This window comes from Aedes aegypti, chromosome 2 (genome assembly GCF_002204515.2).
Source record: "Aedes aegypti strain LVP_AGWG chromosome 2, AaegL5.0 Primary Assembly, whole genome shotgun sequence".
In the NCBI taxonomy this organism is placed as follows: Eukaryota; Metazoa; Arthropoda; class Insecta; order Diptera; family Culicidae; genus Aedes; species Aedes aegypti.
Window position 1 is genome coordinate 115,326,186 of NC_035108.1, and position 17,143 is coordinate 115,343,328.

The 17,143-nt window shown below is 37.4% G+C and overlaps 1 protein-coding gene across 1 annotated transcript; it reads left to right on the forward strand.

Moving 5' to 3' along the window:
• Positions 1-425: 425 nt before the first annotated feature.
• Positions 426-17,143, forward strand: LOC5565550 (DAZ-associated protein 2). Its single transcript, XM_001649860.2, has 4 exons — positions 426-677; positions 1,225-1,280; positions 15,726-16,064; positions 16,200-17,143. Exons 1-4 carry the CDS (start codon positions 656-658, stop codon positions 16,386-16,388), a joined length of 606 nt encoding a protein of 201 aa, XP_001649910.1. The 5' UTR covers positions 426-655; the 3' UTR covers positions 16,389-17,143.

Consider the following 17,143-nt stretch of genomic DNA (forward strand, 5'->3'; position numbering starts at 1 on the left):
ATTATAAAAGGGCCTAACTGAAACCATGTTCAATCAAAGGGCCTAACTGAAAGGGCCTAACTGGTTTGAAGATTCATAAAAGGGCCTATCTGCCGATGATGTTTGAATTCAACAATTTTTACGAGTTGTTTTGTTATTTGAGATTAGAAACATAATGGGCCACGCAACAGACTTTAATGGGTGTCGAACACAGGTATGAAACTAGTAAAATTGCGAATGGGTTTAAAATAGGAATTATAAATATGGTACGGAATCTTCAATTGAGAATTTCTCAATGTTTACGTTTTGCAGATAGGCCCTTTTCAAATGTTACGCTAGATTTGATACCCTCGTCGCGGGCGAAAAACCCGATCAAAACGTCTGGGCGAAAATTGTGCTCTCTTTCTCTCTCGTTCGTTCTTCGCTCACCTCCGCTCTGGTTGCTGCACTCCACTTCGCACCGCGCAAAAGAACGCGAAAAAGGGAAGCAAGCGGAGTTGACATTTTCTACCAGAGACAAACAAATCGATATTTAAAAAGTTACTACACAAGGAGCAAGAAAAGTCTTTAACGCAATTTTGTATTTATTTTTAACTTATATAGTATTAAAAATTATATATAGTTACAAATTTACAAGTTAACAATAGTAGCAAAAGGGCAAATAATCCTAAAAAACATGAACAACAAAGCAAATAATGGTAAGTGGCGATCGAGACGCTGTTTTAGAATGATGGTGGCCTAGCACCTATGCATGAACTTGATGCAATAAAAAAAAACAAGAAATCACAAGGTTCTTCAGCTTAAGGAAACCGTAGGAGGAATTCCAATGTTTCTGATGTACATCCTCATGCTTAAAGTGAGAAATACATAGGTTTTCTAGACCGGAACAAAGAATCTATAGAACCAATTCCACAATCATAATAAATTGTGTTTGGGGGGCAATTATTTTTATTAGCTTCGCACTTATCTTTGTTCTGTACTCTTTCTAATTACAGTCATTAGGCTTAGAATTTTGAAATAAAACAAATCTGGTGAAATTTTAGTTTAACATGCCCTACAGTTAGGTCAAAAAATGTTCTTTCAATGAATAATGTCTTAGTTTAGTATTTCATGAAGTTACACGAAATGATTATGGCGCTATGACTCATGTTATATAAACTTCGCTATCACTCTGTGCATCATTCTTTCTGCAATCTATATCTTTAGTTGATACTAAATTGACACATTTTTGTTTTGCAATTCCAGGTTATCCGTATGATGCGGCTCAACAAGGCGCATATCAGCAATATGTGAACAGCCAAGTAAGTTTAGTATACTGACTTTTGAACAATTTACATTTGATACCCATAAATTAGTTAATAAGTATATACATGCGACGCATCGTCGTTAGTCAGCAAAGTTTGACTGTTTTGACATCCTTCCTTAGCCGAGTGGTTAGAGTCCGCGGCTACAATGCAATGTCATCGGTTGATCCAGGATCTTTTCGTAATGGAAATTTCTTTGACTTCCCTGGGCATAAAGTATCATCGTACCTGCCACACGATATACGAATGCTAAAATGGCAACTTTGGCAAAGAAAGCTCCCAGTTAATAACTGTGGAAGTGCACTTTGAACAATAAGCTTAGAAGTAGACTTTGTTCCAGTGGGAATGTATGTCAAGAAGAAGAATGAGAATATCCCTTTTATACCTAATAAAAGCCTATTTTTCGCTGAATTTATGATCTTTCCCTAAAAACCATTGGTAATCAAGCGTGTAGCTTATTGTTGCCGAATAAACTTGGTTCACCGATAAATATAATTGTTAACACAGTCAACTCTCTCTTAGTTGATATTGAATGGACCATCGAGTTAGGGAGGTATCGACTCACAGAACACAAAACCAGTGCAACTGCGATCCATGGGACCATCGATTTAGCCATGAAAACCAACTTTTACTATGGTTCTCTAACTCGATATCGAGATACGGAATATGAAGTAAGGGAGAGTTAACTGTAGTTATATTCCTTCTATCCATAGTAGACAATGATAATCGGCTCGGTAAAGCTCTATACGGCGTGTGAGTCTTTAAATAAAAAAAACTGGTAAAAGAAACTATGCTTCTTAGACATGTTTCACTTGTCTCATTGGTAATCAATGTTTCCAAATATTTTATTACCTTTTTTTCTTACTATCAGAATTTGATTTTTTATCTAACTTATCTGACTCGAAGTTTCGAATCAGAATTTAAAAACTTCTTGCACAATGTTTAAGTACTCAACGAAATTGGATTTAACATTTTCTTTAGTCACTGAATAATAATGATGAATAATAATGAAATCCGAATGTTATTTATGAAAGCTGCTAATGTGTCTTTAGTTATCTAATCGACTAAGAATTGAATAAGTAAGGTGATAGGTACACATATTTGCTTCTGCGAACTCTTCATTCTTTGAAAAAAAAAAATCGATAGATTAGGAATTGAAATACTTCCAATTAGATTAGTAAGATGCACAAAAGGTACATATTGTTTATAAATATAGGCTTGGCAGTTTTTAAAACAACTCCCTGATTTAAGGATGCTGTTGAAACTCATTATTTAGCTTTCTTTTCTATAAAAAATAGTTAGTAATCTAAACTAATCTAAACTAAGTTTATTTTTTATCTTTCTTTTTTGCTGGGAGTAAAAGGATGGTCAATTCGCAAATTTTAACATAGAGGTCACTAGAGTGACCTAGTGTCAGAGAATGGTAGAAAATTTATAAATTATTGACTTTTTCAAAGCTCTTCGTGCCCGTAGAGAGCCACCGGAAGAATCAATGTTTTATACAGGGTGGATTTTCTTTCCGTTTGCAAACTGCGGGACCTAAGCTGGTTAGGGGCCGTCCATAAATGACGTAGCATTTTTTCACTGATTTTTTACACCCCCCTCCCCCGTCGTAGCATTTCGTCACAAATTCTAATACCCCCCCTTGGAAAATACGTAGCATTTCAAGGAGCCCCCCCCCCCTTTTATTTTTTTATTTCTTCAGTTATTTGGCTTAAACGGAACATTAGAATCCAGAAATTCAAAACAAGGTTTGGTATCAATTGACAATATATGAATAATAGTTTAATATATCGTAGCGTTCAAAAGTCATTAAGAAACAGCTCAAGCAAACTTATTTCCTATTTAAGTTACATAATTTTGGTATCGAGTTTATACAGGTTGAATTTAATTTGTAGTACTTTTGCTGCTTTTTTTCTACAACTAAAAATGTTGCAAAAAGTAAAAATCTTTGTTCGCATTGAAAACAGTAATGAGTAAGGGTACAAGATATTTCATAATATATTAAACAGAAATTCCGATATGTTGGAGGATTTTTTTTTAAATTATTCGTTGTAAAGAAACAGACTTTAGTAAATAAAATCAACAAAATACCTGCATTTATTTCCTGCGAGTTCAAAAAGTCAATAAAGTTTGATTAAAAAAACTTTGTAAATTTTTTTCAACGCTGCTCTTTTCCCCGAGATGCTACGTCCACTAGTTGGGACCCCTCCCTCCCCCCCGTCACACATCGTCACAAACTCGTAAAGACCCCCCTCCCCCCTAAAATGCTACGTCATTTATGGACGACCCCTTACGTAGTCCGTAAAAGCCCTATTCGCATCCGCAACACGTCTTTTCACTTCGCGGGAAACGTCGTTGTCACATGTCACAAGTGTTCCAAGGTAAACAAATTCTTCAACAACTTCAAACACATCCTCATCAAATACTACCTCAGCACCTACACCACCAAGCCTGACTCTATCTCTACCTCCAACCATGTACTTCGTTTTGGTAGAATTAATGGTCAGGCCTATTCTCACTGTCTTCCTCTTCAGAGGCACGAAGGCCTCTTCCACCGACCTGCGATCGATTCCAATTAGGTCTATATCGTCTGCAAAGCCAAGGAACATGTGCGACCTTGTGATAATAGTACCATTTCTCTGCACGCCAGACCTCCTAATAGCACCCTCGAGTGCAATGTTGAACAGTAAATTCGAAAGCGCGTCTCCCTGCTTTAATCCGTCTAACGTCACGAGCGAGGTTGACACCTCGTCTGCGATCCGAACACTTGATTTCGAACCATCCAGCGTAGCACGTATCAGCCTAATTAGTTTCGCCGGAAAACCATGTTCAGTCATTATCCGCCAAAGCTCATTTCTTTTCACTGAGTCGTACGCCGCCTTGAAATCAATAAACAGATAGTGTGTCTGCAAGTTATACTCTCGGAATTTGTCTAGGATCATTCGCAAGCTAAACATCTGGTCCGTTTTCGAATGGCCCTCACGAAAACCAGCTTGGTATTCGCCGACGAAGGACTCCTCGAGCAGTCGCAGTCTGTTAAACAGGATGCGCGACAGAATATTGTACGCCAAATTCAGCAGGGTAATTCCTCTATAATTGGCACACTCCAGTCTGTGCCCTTTCTTGTAGATAGGGCGGATAAGGCCATCCAGCCAGCCGGTGGGCAATTCTTCGTCCTCCCATACCTTCAGAAGTACTCGGTGGATCGACTGGTAAAGCTGCTCACTTCCGTGCTTGAGAAGCTTGACCGGGATCTCTTTCTTCCCAGCAGCCTTACAGGTCTTTAGCTCACTGATAGCCTTTTTGACCTCTCCTATGGTCGGTGGGTCCACAGCTTGATCGTCATTATCTATGTTCATCCTGTTCCTCGTTACATTTCCATTTTCATCGTTCAACAATTGCTGAAAGTTCACCTGGCAGCCACCGCCGTTTTATCGGTCAGCAAATTCCCTTCTCGATCATTGCACATGGCGGGCACTGCTACGGTATTGTGCCGCGCACCATTGATCGTTGCATAGAATCTCCGCATATCATTCCGGTTTATGCTTTCTTGAGCTTCAGCTACCACACTTTCTTCGTGCTGCCTTTTCTTTCTGCGGTGGATTCGCTTTTCTTCGGCTCTTGCTGCCCTGTACCGCTCTCTGTTCTGTCGGGTACCGGTCACAAGCATACGGCTTCTGGCGACATTCTTCATGTCTGTCACTCTTCATCGAACCAGACGTTTTGTCTTCGTCGTTGACCAGTGCCGATCACTTCCCGCGCCTTTGTTGTCACAGCTTCGTGGATAGGGTCCCACAGGCTGTCGACGTCTCCAGCAACGTTGATTCTTCCCAACTGCTCGTCTAGTTGCTGACGGTACTGTGCAGCTACCCCATTAGTCGACAAGCGTTGTATATTGAAGCGCAGCGTTCTATTTGTTGTGGCACTCGTGACGCTGGATAACCGCGCCCGAATTTTAGCTACAACGAGATAATGATCCGAGTCGATATTAGGGCATTGGAAGGTTCTGACGTCCATGACATCTGGGAAATGTCGCCCATCAACCAGCACGTGGTCTATTTGGGAGCAGGCATCGCCACTCGGGTGTCGCCAGGTGTGTTTGCGGATATTCTTTCGTGCGAAGTAGGTACTGCTGATTGCCATCGCTCTAGCAGCAGCGAAGGTTACTAGTCGCAGGCCATTATCATTGGTAACGGAATGGAGGCTTTCCGTTCCAATGAAGGGTCGGAAGAAATCTTCTTTCCCGATCTGCGCATTTGCGTCGCCGATGACTATCTTGACGTCTCGTTTTGGGCACTCTCCGTAGGCCTTATCCATGCTCTCATAGAACTCATCCTTCATGTCATCGGGCTTATCGTTCGTTGGCGCCGATCAGACTGTAGTTGAAGAACTTGCCCTTCATTCTCAACACACAGATTCGGTCGCTTACCGGTTTCCACCGAATAATTCGCTTCATCTGCTTCCCAATCACTATGAAGCCAACTTTACAATCTGCTCTGTCGCCACCGGTGTACCACATCTACGGTACTTGAATGAAATGTTGGCGATGGGGTCCACCGCTCGGAATTCGCGTTCTCCGGTTCTCGGCCAGCGTATTTCCTGGATAGCTGCTACGTTGATGCCGAAATTCCGCAGTTCACGAGCCAGGAGCCCAAGATGCACGGGTTCATTCAAACTTCTCACGTTCCAAGATCCAACTTTCCAATTGTTGTCCTTTATTCGTTGCCGGGTCTGTTGCCGTAAAATGAATCCGTTTGCTCTACTTTTGCCTTTCTTGGTTGGTGAAGAGTCTTCGATAGGCCACCTAACCGGGGTTGCGCTACCTACATCGTGCTAGAGGGGCTGCCTCCTCGGTGCTGACACGATACAGCGTTGTCCGTTTGTTCTCCGGGAAAAACCCGGGAATTTGAAAACTGGTTTTGAATGGACACCCTGAATATGCGATAAATCCAATATAAAACAGAGAAATTCCGTTGCCGTTTATTAAATTATAATGTTTTCTTTTGATATGTACGATTGAAGAGTTGATTTTGATTTCCAATACTCGTCAATATACTGAATTTCCCAAGTGTTCACATAAAAATATGCTTAACACAAATGTTATATTTTTTTGTTTGTTTGTTTTGAAAATGTACATGGAAAGGTGACACTACTACTACTACATCAATGATGATTCTAATGATTCTTTGAGTTACACGCCGCTTCATCTTAAGCAAATTAGAATTCAATTATATTCCTTATGTTGTTGAAACTAACTTTACAGATTAGAAAATTGGAAATAGGACAAATTTTCTACGATCGTTCATATTAAGTCCTCGAATGGAAGAAGAGAAGGAAGAAGAGATTGCAATGAATTTCTCAGCTCAGGGACAGTTTTGATGTTTTTTTAATGTCAATCAAAAATGACGTCCACCATTTGGGGGAGGGGGGTCTACGGAAGTGTGACAGTTCTTGTATAAGGTATTGGAAAAAGCGTGACACAGGGGGGAGGGGGTCTAGAAATCCCGAAAAACTATGGACGTCATATTTGAATCGTCCCTTATGGCTTTTGAATCTCAAAAAGAAGACTTTGGTTGATCAAAGATCAAAGCTTCCTCAAAGTCCTAATTAGTTCTGTTACTAGCTCTGAAAGCCCATTTTTCTTTTGAAATGATCATAGAGCTGAGTCTTTTATACATCTTAGCGTTAAGAAAGAAGAGGATTCAAAAATATACTTCATCATAGATTTAAGGCTAAGTAGGCCGTCATTGAAATTTGTACGCGTCGTTGATGATTGTTGCTAATTCATCTCACGATTTCGAATCAAAGAAAATCAGTTGGTTTTGCACTGAAACAGCTGAAAAAAGTATCAGCATACTTTATGCATGTTAGCGCGTACAGTGATACATTTTCAAGTCAATATAAACTATCAAGACTGAGTTTTATCATTTTGAAATGCTTGCTGAAATGTCATCATTGTTGCCAAAACGAATGATGGACTACTTAGCCTTAACTAAACACAAATAAATTACTACGACACTCTGTTTAAAAAAGAAAAAAAAACTGGAATACCTGCAGCCCACGCCATGTTTCGAGTGCATTATCAATTAGACTGAGGACCACGGAAGTCCTTTTAAGAAGAAGAAGAAGAAGAAGAAGAAGTAATTTGAACAATTTGCTGATTCTAAGTGCTGTGTCAATCTTTGACAAACAATATACCGTTACCGACACAATGAAGCTCAAAGTGTATGCATAAAGTATATAAGTTGACCTACCAGATTTTAGGATTCGACGCAGGGTAATTATTTAATCCGTCTTTGATTAAATAATCATGTCTGACCAGTGGCGACTCGTAACCTCACTTTTTACCTGTTCTACGACTTTAAAAATGACTATTTCGGCAAATTTATCCTAAAATTAATTATTTAAATCGTCCTTTCTAACAAATCTCTATTCATTACATGCAAATTTGTTGCTGAAATTCAAGGATTTCTATTCGTGGAACAGGTAGATTTGAGGTTAGGGAATCGCCACCGTGTCTGACATAAGTGCTGAAAACGATATGAGCAAGAGAAAAACGGTTGTTACTAAAAATGACATCGCCGAAAACGATTCCGTAATCAAAACTTTCATAAATATGTTAAGTTAAGCAGAATTTCCAAATTATTTAGAAGAATGCAAAATTTCCTTAGGAAATGCCTACATCTAGGCGTATTCCAAAATTCAATGTGTTTTTCATATTCAGCATCAGGGACCATGATTTTAGTGAGTACCGTAAATTCGGGTGAAATTGATCAGTAGGGTGAAATTGATCACCGTGTCACTCGATTTTATTTCTTAATAATGGAGCAAAAATATCAATGTAACCTGCAGTGAATGAACGTTGTTTGTCGTAATTTTTGTTGAATTGTGTGTTGTAAAGTGTTTTGCGTTAAAGAATGTTTATTTCTAGGAAAATAATGTAAAATTCCAATATCATGTGCGGTGCAATATTGACGAACATCCATAAACTTCTAGTTCTGAACAAGGATTTGAACATGGTATAAACCTGAAAGTTTGTGAGGATGCTTGAGATATATCCCCAAACCAGATTTCATAACCAAAACTCGTACCAATTTGGTCATTCGGTGGAAATAATTGAATTTCTGTTAGATATCGAGATATTCCTTAGGGAATTGCATACATTTAGGCGTTTTTCGCGAAATTCTTGAGATTTAACTATTCAATTTTTCTATAATTATTGTATTGTTAAGAATTTAGCAAGCATATTCGGATTCAGGGACCTCAAATTTATTATATAGAGTTGGTTTGAAAACTAACAATAATCGCATTGACAAGTGATCAATTTCACCCCGAAATGAGATTTTCCGATTTTTTATTTTAGAGATATTTCTTAGCACTAAAATGACATTTGTTAGAAAATTTCGGTACATGAGTCAATGAGACTCACCTTCGTACTTGTTTTCCTGCATTCAATTGTTTGGCATTGTCAACATTATAGAAAACGGACCAGAAAAACCATGAAAACTGATCAATTTCACCCGAAATTACGGTAATGCTTTCCAATATTACCGAACGTTGTTTTCATGGGTGTTACCCCATAGGGTAAATGATGGCCTCGGCACCCTGAGGGTATTTTCGGCAGCACTCACTTATCGCCCTTGTTAAAATTTATTTACGGAACAAGAGTTACCTTCAATATACTCAATATATTCCTTGAACTATAATCTTCCATGTAAACCTCATCTTTCACAAAAATATTATATAACATGGGTTTTATCATTGAATGAAATAAATGCTTACGAAATTATCGTCATTTGTGAGCTGCCGAATAAAACAACACAAGAACAGCTTAAGAAAAACTCACCACTTTGAAATGTCCAATTCTCCGCTCCAATACCAATTTGTCACAAAAGCTACGCACCGATCACACATGCACTATTAAACTTTTGATTAGTCTATAAAGCACTCGAAAATACTGAGTTTTTATGCTTCAAATCACAAATTAAAATTAATGCACTTTGCTTTCCTCGGCAATAACTATTTATTACGGGAATAGGTTGCCAGAAAACCATATTCAATTGCGGTGTGTTTTTTATTCACATTTCAAATTCATTGAAAAAATCGAACACAACTAATTAATTCATTGGAATTAGGCAACAAAGCATGCATTGGTAATAATTGAGCCTTTCAATACTTTTCTTATCTGAAGATTGTAGCGCATAAACTTCAATATACTGAGAAACATATAAAATATACGTCTTTCAATAGGTTAACTATTTTGGCAACACTCCTGTTGTTCTACAGGCAATCAGCGGATGATGTATTTGTGTCAAATCATAAGTGAATTGATTTGCAAAGGGCCAATTTTGATTTTCTCATACACTCAGAAATAAAAATAGTCACAGAATTACTAAAGTTTATGCATTAATGACTATTTTCTATCTGCCTCTTTTTCATTCTGCTGTGAATTTCTACACTAAATGTTATTTCACCAAGGTTGAAGCTTAGTTATAATTGATAAATAGGAAAAAAATTCCCTGCAGAATGAAAGAGAGGCAGATAGAAAGTAGTCATAAATTACTATAATTTAGTCATTCTGTGACTAGCCGTGTTTCTGAGTGTACACTGAGAATAATATGAACGTGAAAAATGTAAAAAAAGCCTGTAGAATTTCCAATTTTGCGTTACCTTTAAGCGATTTTTTGCGCATAGACACTAGGGTGTGGCTTATTTTTCAAAAGTTCTCAAAACCAAAAATTCGTGTGCTCTTATGAATCCAAATCATATTAGAAGAGAAACCTCAAAGTTTGAGCCAAAAATATTAAGATGTAGGCAAGCGTCTTGAAGGTGAATTTTCAAGTTGAAAAAAATGGCCTTCAGTGTAGTCACCATAATTTTGGTTATTTCTAACCGATTCTGAAACTTTTAGCATCATTATTTTCAAAATTAAATTTATAAAAACTTTGTAAAACATGAAATTTGACTTAAATCGAAACGATTTTTGTGAAAAGTAGTTTTCTCGAAATTTTTCTTCATTTTACTGAAAAATTCATATATGTTTGACCATACCTTCATAAATACTCAACTGATTTCAAATATTTGTATGTACATGTTTTTGAAGCAAAACATAGTTGTTACCATACTGTTCACATTTTTCTAAAAAAATTTCTAAAAAATTGTTTTGGCTTAGTTTTATAACAAAAACTACCCAAAAACATGATTTTTTAAAGAAAAAATCTAACCTCTTTGGATTATTTAAGTTTTTTTTTGCCAAAAATCACATTTTTCCTATAAAACTTGTGTTTATAAAGCATTTTGTTTTATTTACAAGTTAAATAATGCATATATTTTTTAACATGAGCAAAAATATTATTGTTTCAAAATTATTCAAAACTCCTTTTCAAAGGTTTAACAAAATGAGGAAAACCAGTTTCAGCTTTAAAAATATTGTTTAACTAACAAAAAAACTGGAATTTTTGGTTAAAAAATCATGTTTTTGTGCAGTTTTTGTTGAATAACTTGGTCAAAACATTTTTTTAGTGAAATGTGGCGTATGAAAAGTTTGAAAACAATTAAGTAAGCTACTAAACCATGCAAACAGAATTGGAATCGGTTGAGTTTTCATGAGGTTATGGTCAAACAAAGATATGTTTTTAGTAAAATGAGGAAACATTTGGAGTAAACTACTTTTTATTGAAACAATTTTTGATTTTACTCAAATTTGATATTCTACAGTTTCCAAAAAATACAATTTTTAAGATAATGGTGCTGAAAGTTTCAAAATTGTTTAGAAATTACCGAAGTTATGGTGACTTCACTGAAGGCCATTTTTTATAACTTAAAAATTTACCTTCAAGACGCTTGCGCTTCCTCTAAATCTTAATATTTTTGGCTCAAACTTTGAGGCTTCTCTTCTAATATGATTTGAATTCATAAGAGTACAAGAATTTTTGGTTTTGAGAGCTTTTAAAAATAAGCTGCACCTTAATAAACAGTAGTGTGAGTAGCGAAAAGGGGCATGCATGTAACCCATTCAAACGCAACTCTGAAATTCAAGTAATCCGATAATCGTGTTCCGTGGATTTTTCTTGCAGAGCACAATATTATGAGTCAATTAACCATGACGTCACGCTGCAACTTCTAGGTTGGATTCGCACTTGCTGCAAGTTTATAACCTTGACATGGCAATTTTTACAGCCGAAATGCTGCCGTAGTTAGATTGAATACAAAAAATATTCGATGAAATAAATGAACATGAAATCAGGCAGCGTCTATTATAACAAACGTTAAAATGTACAATTTTCGACCATTCCCCCCTCCGCAACGGTCTTTGCATGAAAAAAATAATTTTGTGTTTGAGCCGCAACGTTTGAGCCTATTCCCCTCCCCTTAGAGCGTTACGTAATTTGTAGACGGCGCCTTAGTCTGCATAAAATTAGTGGTGTTGTGTGTACAATTTGACTCTGCTATTTTATTTATAACTGCAATTCTGTTCTCAGTGTAGTCTGTATTTTTCTGCATTAGCCCTTTCAACGAGTCGAACATAATGAGTGACGTTTAATTTCAGGATTTGTCAACAAATACGAAATGTTACCAATACAAAAACTAATTTTTGCGCAGTTTTGGATTGCCGAAGTGAACATTTTTATTGCCGACAATAGTAATTGCATTGCCGATAAAAGAACAAGTGCCTCGTGACTTTGGTGAGGAAAAATAGAAGATTAACCCGTTAACGCTCAAGGTATCTCACAATTGGAATTCAGCTCCGTTTTTGTTACTCATAGTCGTATTCCCATAAATTAAACCTTATTTCACCAAAAAATTCCAAGTCTATGGTGGGGATCCGAAAAAATTCTTGAAAGTGTGTCGTCCATATCTAGCTGTTCTACAAGTTTATTTTCGAGATTAATCAAATATATTTTCATGCAGTTCGACCCATTACAATGTAAACAAGTTGGAAAAAACTGCTGGTGAGGGGTAATTCATAAATTACGTCACGTACAGAAAAGGAAGGAGGAGATTACAATGAAACGTGACTACCCATATAAAAATTGGAATCCATACAAAAAATGTGATACAGAGGAAAATTGAGGAGGATGAATATGGCAAAACTTTGCGTGACGTAATTTATGGACGTACCCTGATTAAGAAATTGCAACATAAAGAATAAAAAATTCAGAGGCGACAGGTGCATGTCAGAACTAAATCATTTAGTGACTTCAATTCAATTTTTTGTTCTACCACGTAAGTAAGATACAGACATACATACATTTCCATACATGTACATGTACAATAATGCACACTTAAGCCATTTATACCAAACACAAAATAAAATCTTACATCAAATTTAGAATTTAGAAAACAAACCTACAGATGTTTCAGAATAGTCTTCAAAAAGATTATATAAAATGGAAACATAACTATCAAAATATTTTTTCTGGCTCAAGTTATCAGTATACAATGTGACTCTGATCTGACAATGATCAAAATTTATATTTGGCAATATCAGAATTTCGTTAGTGCTGATCAAAAGTTAGTCCTTCAGTCCCATGACAGTCAAATATTGGACTCCAACTATTACATGCTTTACAGATGTGAATATTTGAAGCCAACATTATTCGGCTATAACGTTTAAGTTACTGCATCACTGATGCATATAGTCTTATTCACTGATAGAACCGAATCCACGCGGTCCAAGCTTTTTGACACTAGAGCTGACCAAAATACCTGGGGAGCATACGGAAGCGTGCCCGCTCAAATGTTACAATTTTTGGACCGAGTGAGTTCAGCAAGGAAGGCTCTTTACAGCTACCTCAACGCGTCGCTGGTTCTAAAAGGTAAACAGCCATACAAAACTACGACCAAACAATGGTGAAGCCGTAATAAATTTTCGCGAAAACTTTCATTTTGGGAAATAAGTAGAATTTTCTGATTAAATTGGCAACAAAGCATTGCAGTTTATTACCTGTAATTTTGCGAATAATTATTTTTACTTTTCCACGTTTAAGTCATAAAACTGGTTCTGGACTTAGGTTGGCGGCTATTCAATTTTACTCCCATTTGACAGCCGCCCTTCACCATTGGAGTTCAGTTCATGGATGGATAAGTCAATTTGTCGTTTTTTTCGTTCTTCACTCCCTTCAAATCTCGCATAACTTATGATCTCGCCCTAAAAGCCATTGGTAACCATGTGTGTAGATCATTGTTTCTGAGCATTTGAATGGATTTACACGTTGTTGAACAATTCTATGGTGAAGAAAGGATCATTATCTACCTACCAGTGATGTTGGTTTGGATATTTATTCCTTCACTTGCTCAGAAACAACGAGCTACACACACGGTTACCAATGGCTTTTAGGGCGTTATCTCAGAGTATGCGAGAAATGATCTAAATGGTGAGAATGACTTCCGAACTAAGAAGGTTTTAGGCGAATAGCTTTCTTTGGATTTAATCAGTGGACTGATATATAAGCGAAAAAAATGTGTGCCCAGTAGTGACATTTAGGTGATTTCCAAAGTAATAAGATTCCAGGCAAATAGGTCTCATTCAGTTCTCCAACTTTGTCAAAAACACTAACTTTGTATCCAATCTCTAGATTGAGACAAAAGTAAATAATGTGTTTGTCTACTAGCGCCTCCTTGGGAGAATTTTCCAAACTACTATGTTTCTGGGCGAATAGATCCCATTCAGCTGAACACTTTTGACGAAGATACCAAATTCGAGAGTTCGATTTTTTTCAGTCTCATCGCTGGACTGATATAAAAATAAAAATATATTTGACCACAAGCGCCACCTTGTGAGTGTTTTCAGAACTAATATGGTTTTAGGCGAATAGGATTCATTTAGTTGTTCAACATTGTCCATGACACAAACTTTGTATCTAATCACTTGACTGAGATATTAGCTAATAAAATCTTTGCCCACTAGCGCCATCTTGTGAGTGTTATAAGGTTTTATGTGACTAAGTATCATTTAGTTGTTCAACATTGCCGAAGACAACAATTTAGTATCTCATAACAGAACTGAGATGCAAGCAAATACAATATTTGCCCACTAGTGCAATCTAGTGAGTGTTTTCCCAACTAATACGTTTTCGGGTGACTAGATCTCATTCAGTTAAACACATTTGTCGAAGACACCAACGTTGTATATCATCACTGAACTGAGATATAAACAATCAAAATGTTCGACCATTAGCGCCATCTTTTGAGTGTTTTCCGAATTTATAAGGTTCTATGCAAATAGGTATTATTTAGTTGTTCAACTTTGTCGAAGACACCATTTTTGTATCTCATAACTGGACTAAGATATAAGCAAACAAAGTTTTGGCTCACTAGCGTCATCTTGGGAATGGTTTCCGAATTTTTAAGGTTCTATGCGAATAGGTGATATTTAGTTGTTCAACTTTGTCGAAGACACCATTTTTGTATCTCATAACTGGACTAAGATATAAGCAAACAAAGTTTTGGCTCACTAGCGTCATCTTAGGAATGGTTTCCGAATTTATAAGGTTCTATGCGAATAGGTATTATTTAGTTGTTCAACTTTGTCGAAGACACCATTTTTGTATCTCATAACTGGGCTAAGATATAAGCAAATAAAGTTTTGGCTCACTAGCGCCATCTTGGGAGTGTTTTCCGAATTTGTAAGGTTCTATGCGAATAGGTATTATTTAGTTATTGAACTTTGTCGAAGACACCAATTTTGTATCTCATCGCTGGACTGAGATATAAACGAAGCAAATATTTGTACGCTGGAAAGTTGTTTCATATGTTGCTTATATATGCGACATTTGTTGGCGTCTGTGCGCCACCTGGTGAGTTAATTCTGAATTAAAATAGTTACCAAGTGGAAGTCAGCAGTCCTGTGATCAACTTTGCAGAAGACAGTTTTCTCCTAAACCTCTTTATTTTCAAGATATTTGCTCTACAAGTACTGTCCTATTTATAGGACGCTGAGCGTTCGGGGCTTCTGTCCTATTTTTAGGACGCTGGGCGGATATGGGTTAAGAGAATAAAATAGTGTTTTGTGTATACTAATTGATAAATAAAGAGTGCTCAAGTGTAGTTCCGGTGTCTCCTGCTAATTGTTGTGCTCTATTGTTGCGTAAAATTGCCCTCTTAAAAGTTCAGCTGCTTAGGCTGCCGGCAATACGTAAGTTCCCCTAACAGCCAAATAAAAATATCACTTAAAACATTTTTTAAACATGCTTTAAACTTTCAGAAAACAAAATATAGTATATAGGCATGAGCAATAGGTGTCAGTACTTGTTTTAAAAATATAAAACTGGCAAGATATGCATTTTCAAATCAAATGTTTAAGTAATATCTAGAAAAAATGATAAATGTTACCAGGGATTATGGTAATTGAAATGAATTCGGTGTGCTACATTCCTGAGGTGACGCTACCTACAATCTTAAATTATTAACATGACATTTGTCTCCATTTAATTTCAGATTCCCGCGCACGCACAGCTACCGCCATCTTACAACTCCGTGGTAACGAGCATGACACCGGCCGGTTATCCACCGTATCCGCCGGGGATTGTTCACCAGCAGCAGTTCTATCCGACCAGCTGGAGCGTGAATCCGTCCGCACCGCAGGCCGCCCCGATGCAGTACGCTCCTCACCATCTTCCCCCGCCGCCCCCGTATGCCGCTGCCACCCAACAGGCAGCCGTTGCGGCCATTCCGGCTCAATCCGTACATCCGACGATGTATCAGTATCCGATTGCGACCGCTCCGCAACCACAACCACCACAAGTGTATCATCAAACGCCAATGTATCAGGTCCAGGTGAGAGTCGTTCGTCTTCAGGTTTCGCCATGGGCAAAAAGCCTATTTAATAAAGATAAATAATAATAATAAATTCTACAGTATAAGATCACGGAACTCCGGTTTGAAATCTAAGATCGGTTTTATCTCCCACAGGGTGCAATGTATGACGCAGGGGCACGGTTCGGCAAGTCCGGTGGGTCGGCCTCGATTCCCCCTCCGCCACCTGGAATCGCCCCCAACGCAGCCCAGATAGCCGCCATGCAAGGCCAGCAGGTTGTGATGACCAAAAAGAAGAACAACTTCCTGCACGGTGGCAACGGATCCGGTTTTACATTCTGGTAAGCACCGAACTCTTCGGCGCAAACGTGTTTCGTTCTGCGCGCTGCTCATAGCGGTCACCCAGAAAACCACTTATTATCCAGTGATGCCGTAGTTTTCTAGTATACTGATTGGTTCAGTTTAGGAGTGAAGCCCTCCGTTCCATTTATTTACACCTGGCAGACTTATATATTTTTTGTTTCTCACTGCCAGGAAAAAATGCCATTGATGTATTTCGATTTGTAGTCAAATTATTTGATTTTTTTGTTCCCCGTTGTTCCTTTCCATTTACGACTAGATTGTACATTCTGACCATTTATAATACGAAAATTAAGAGAAGCAACCAATAAATTTCTGAAACGAAAGCGAATTGTAACGAATTGTGTAAGACGACGAAGATAGACGACGCAACAAATAGCAAACTACTACTATCTACCACAAAACAAGGAGTTATTGAATTACTATTAACCACGGCACGATGATTAAACAAAATGGAAGAACAGTCAAAGTGAATTACAATGTACCAAATTAACGTGAATGCAGCAATTATCAATTAAATTTAAACGGTATAGCACAATTATTATTCACAAACAAATTAATAACAACTGATGAAACAAAAAAAAAGCTAAAAACCATACTTATGGAAACAGATCAGTTACAGAAACAAAACAAAAAGCACACACACTCAAAGCCCATAGAAGACATGGAGATTTCAAAATGAGTTTACCCAACATGGTATGAAACAGTTATCGGTAGAGATGGTTTACCAAAAAAAAAAA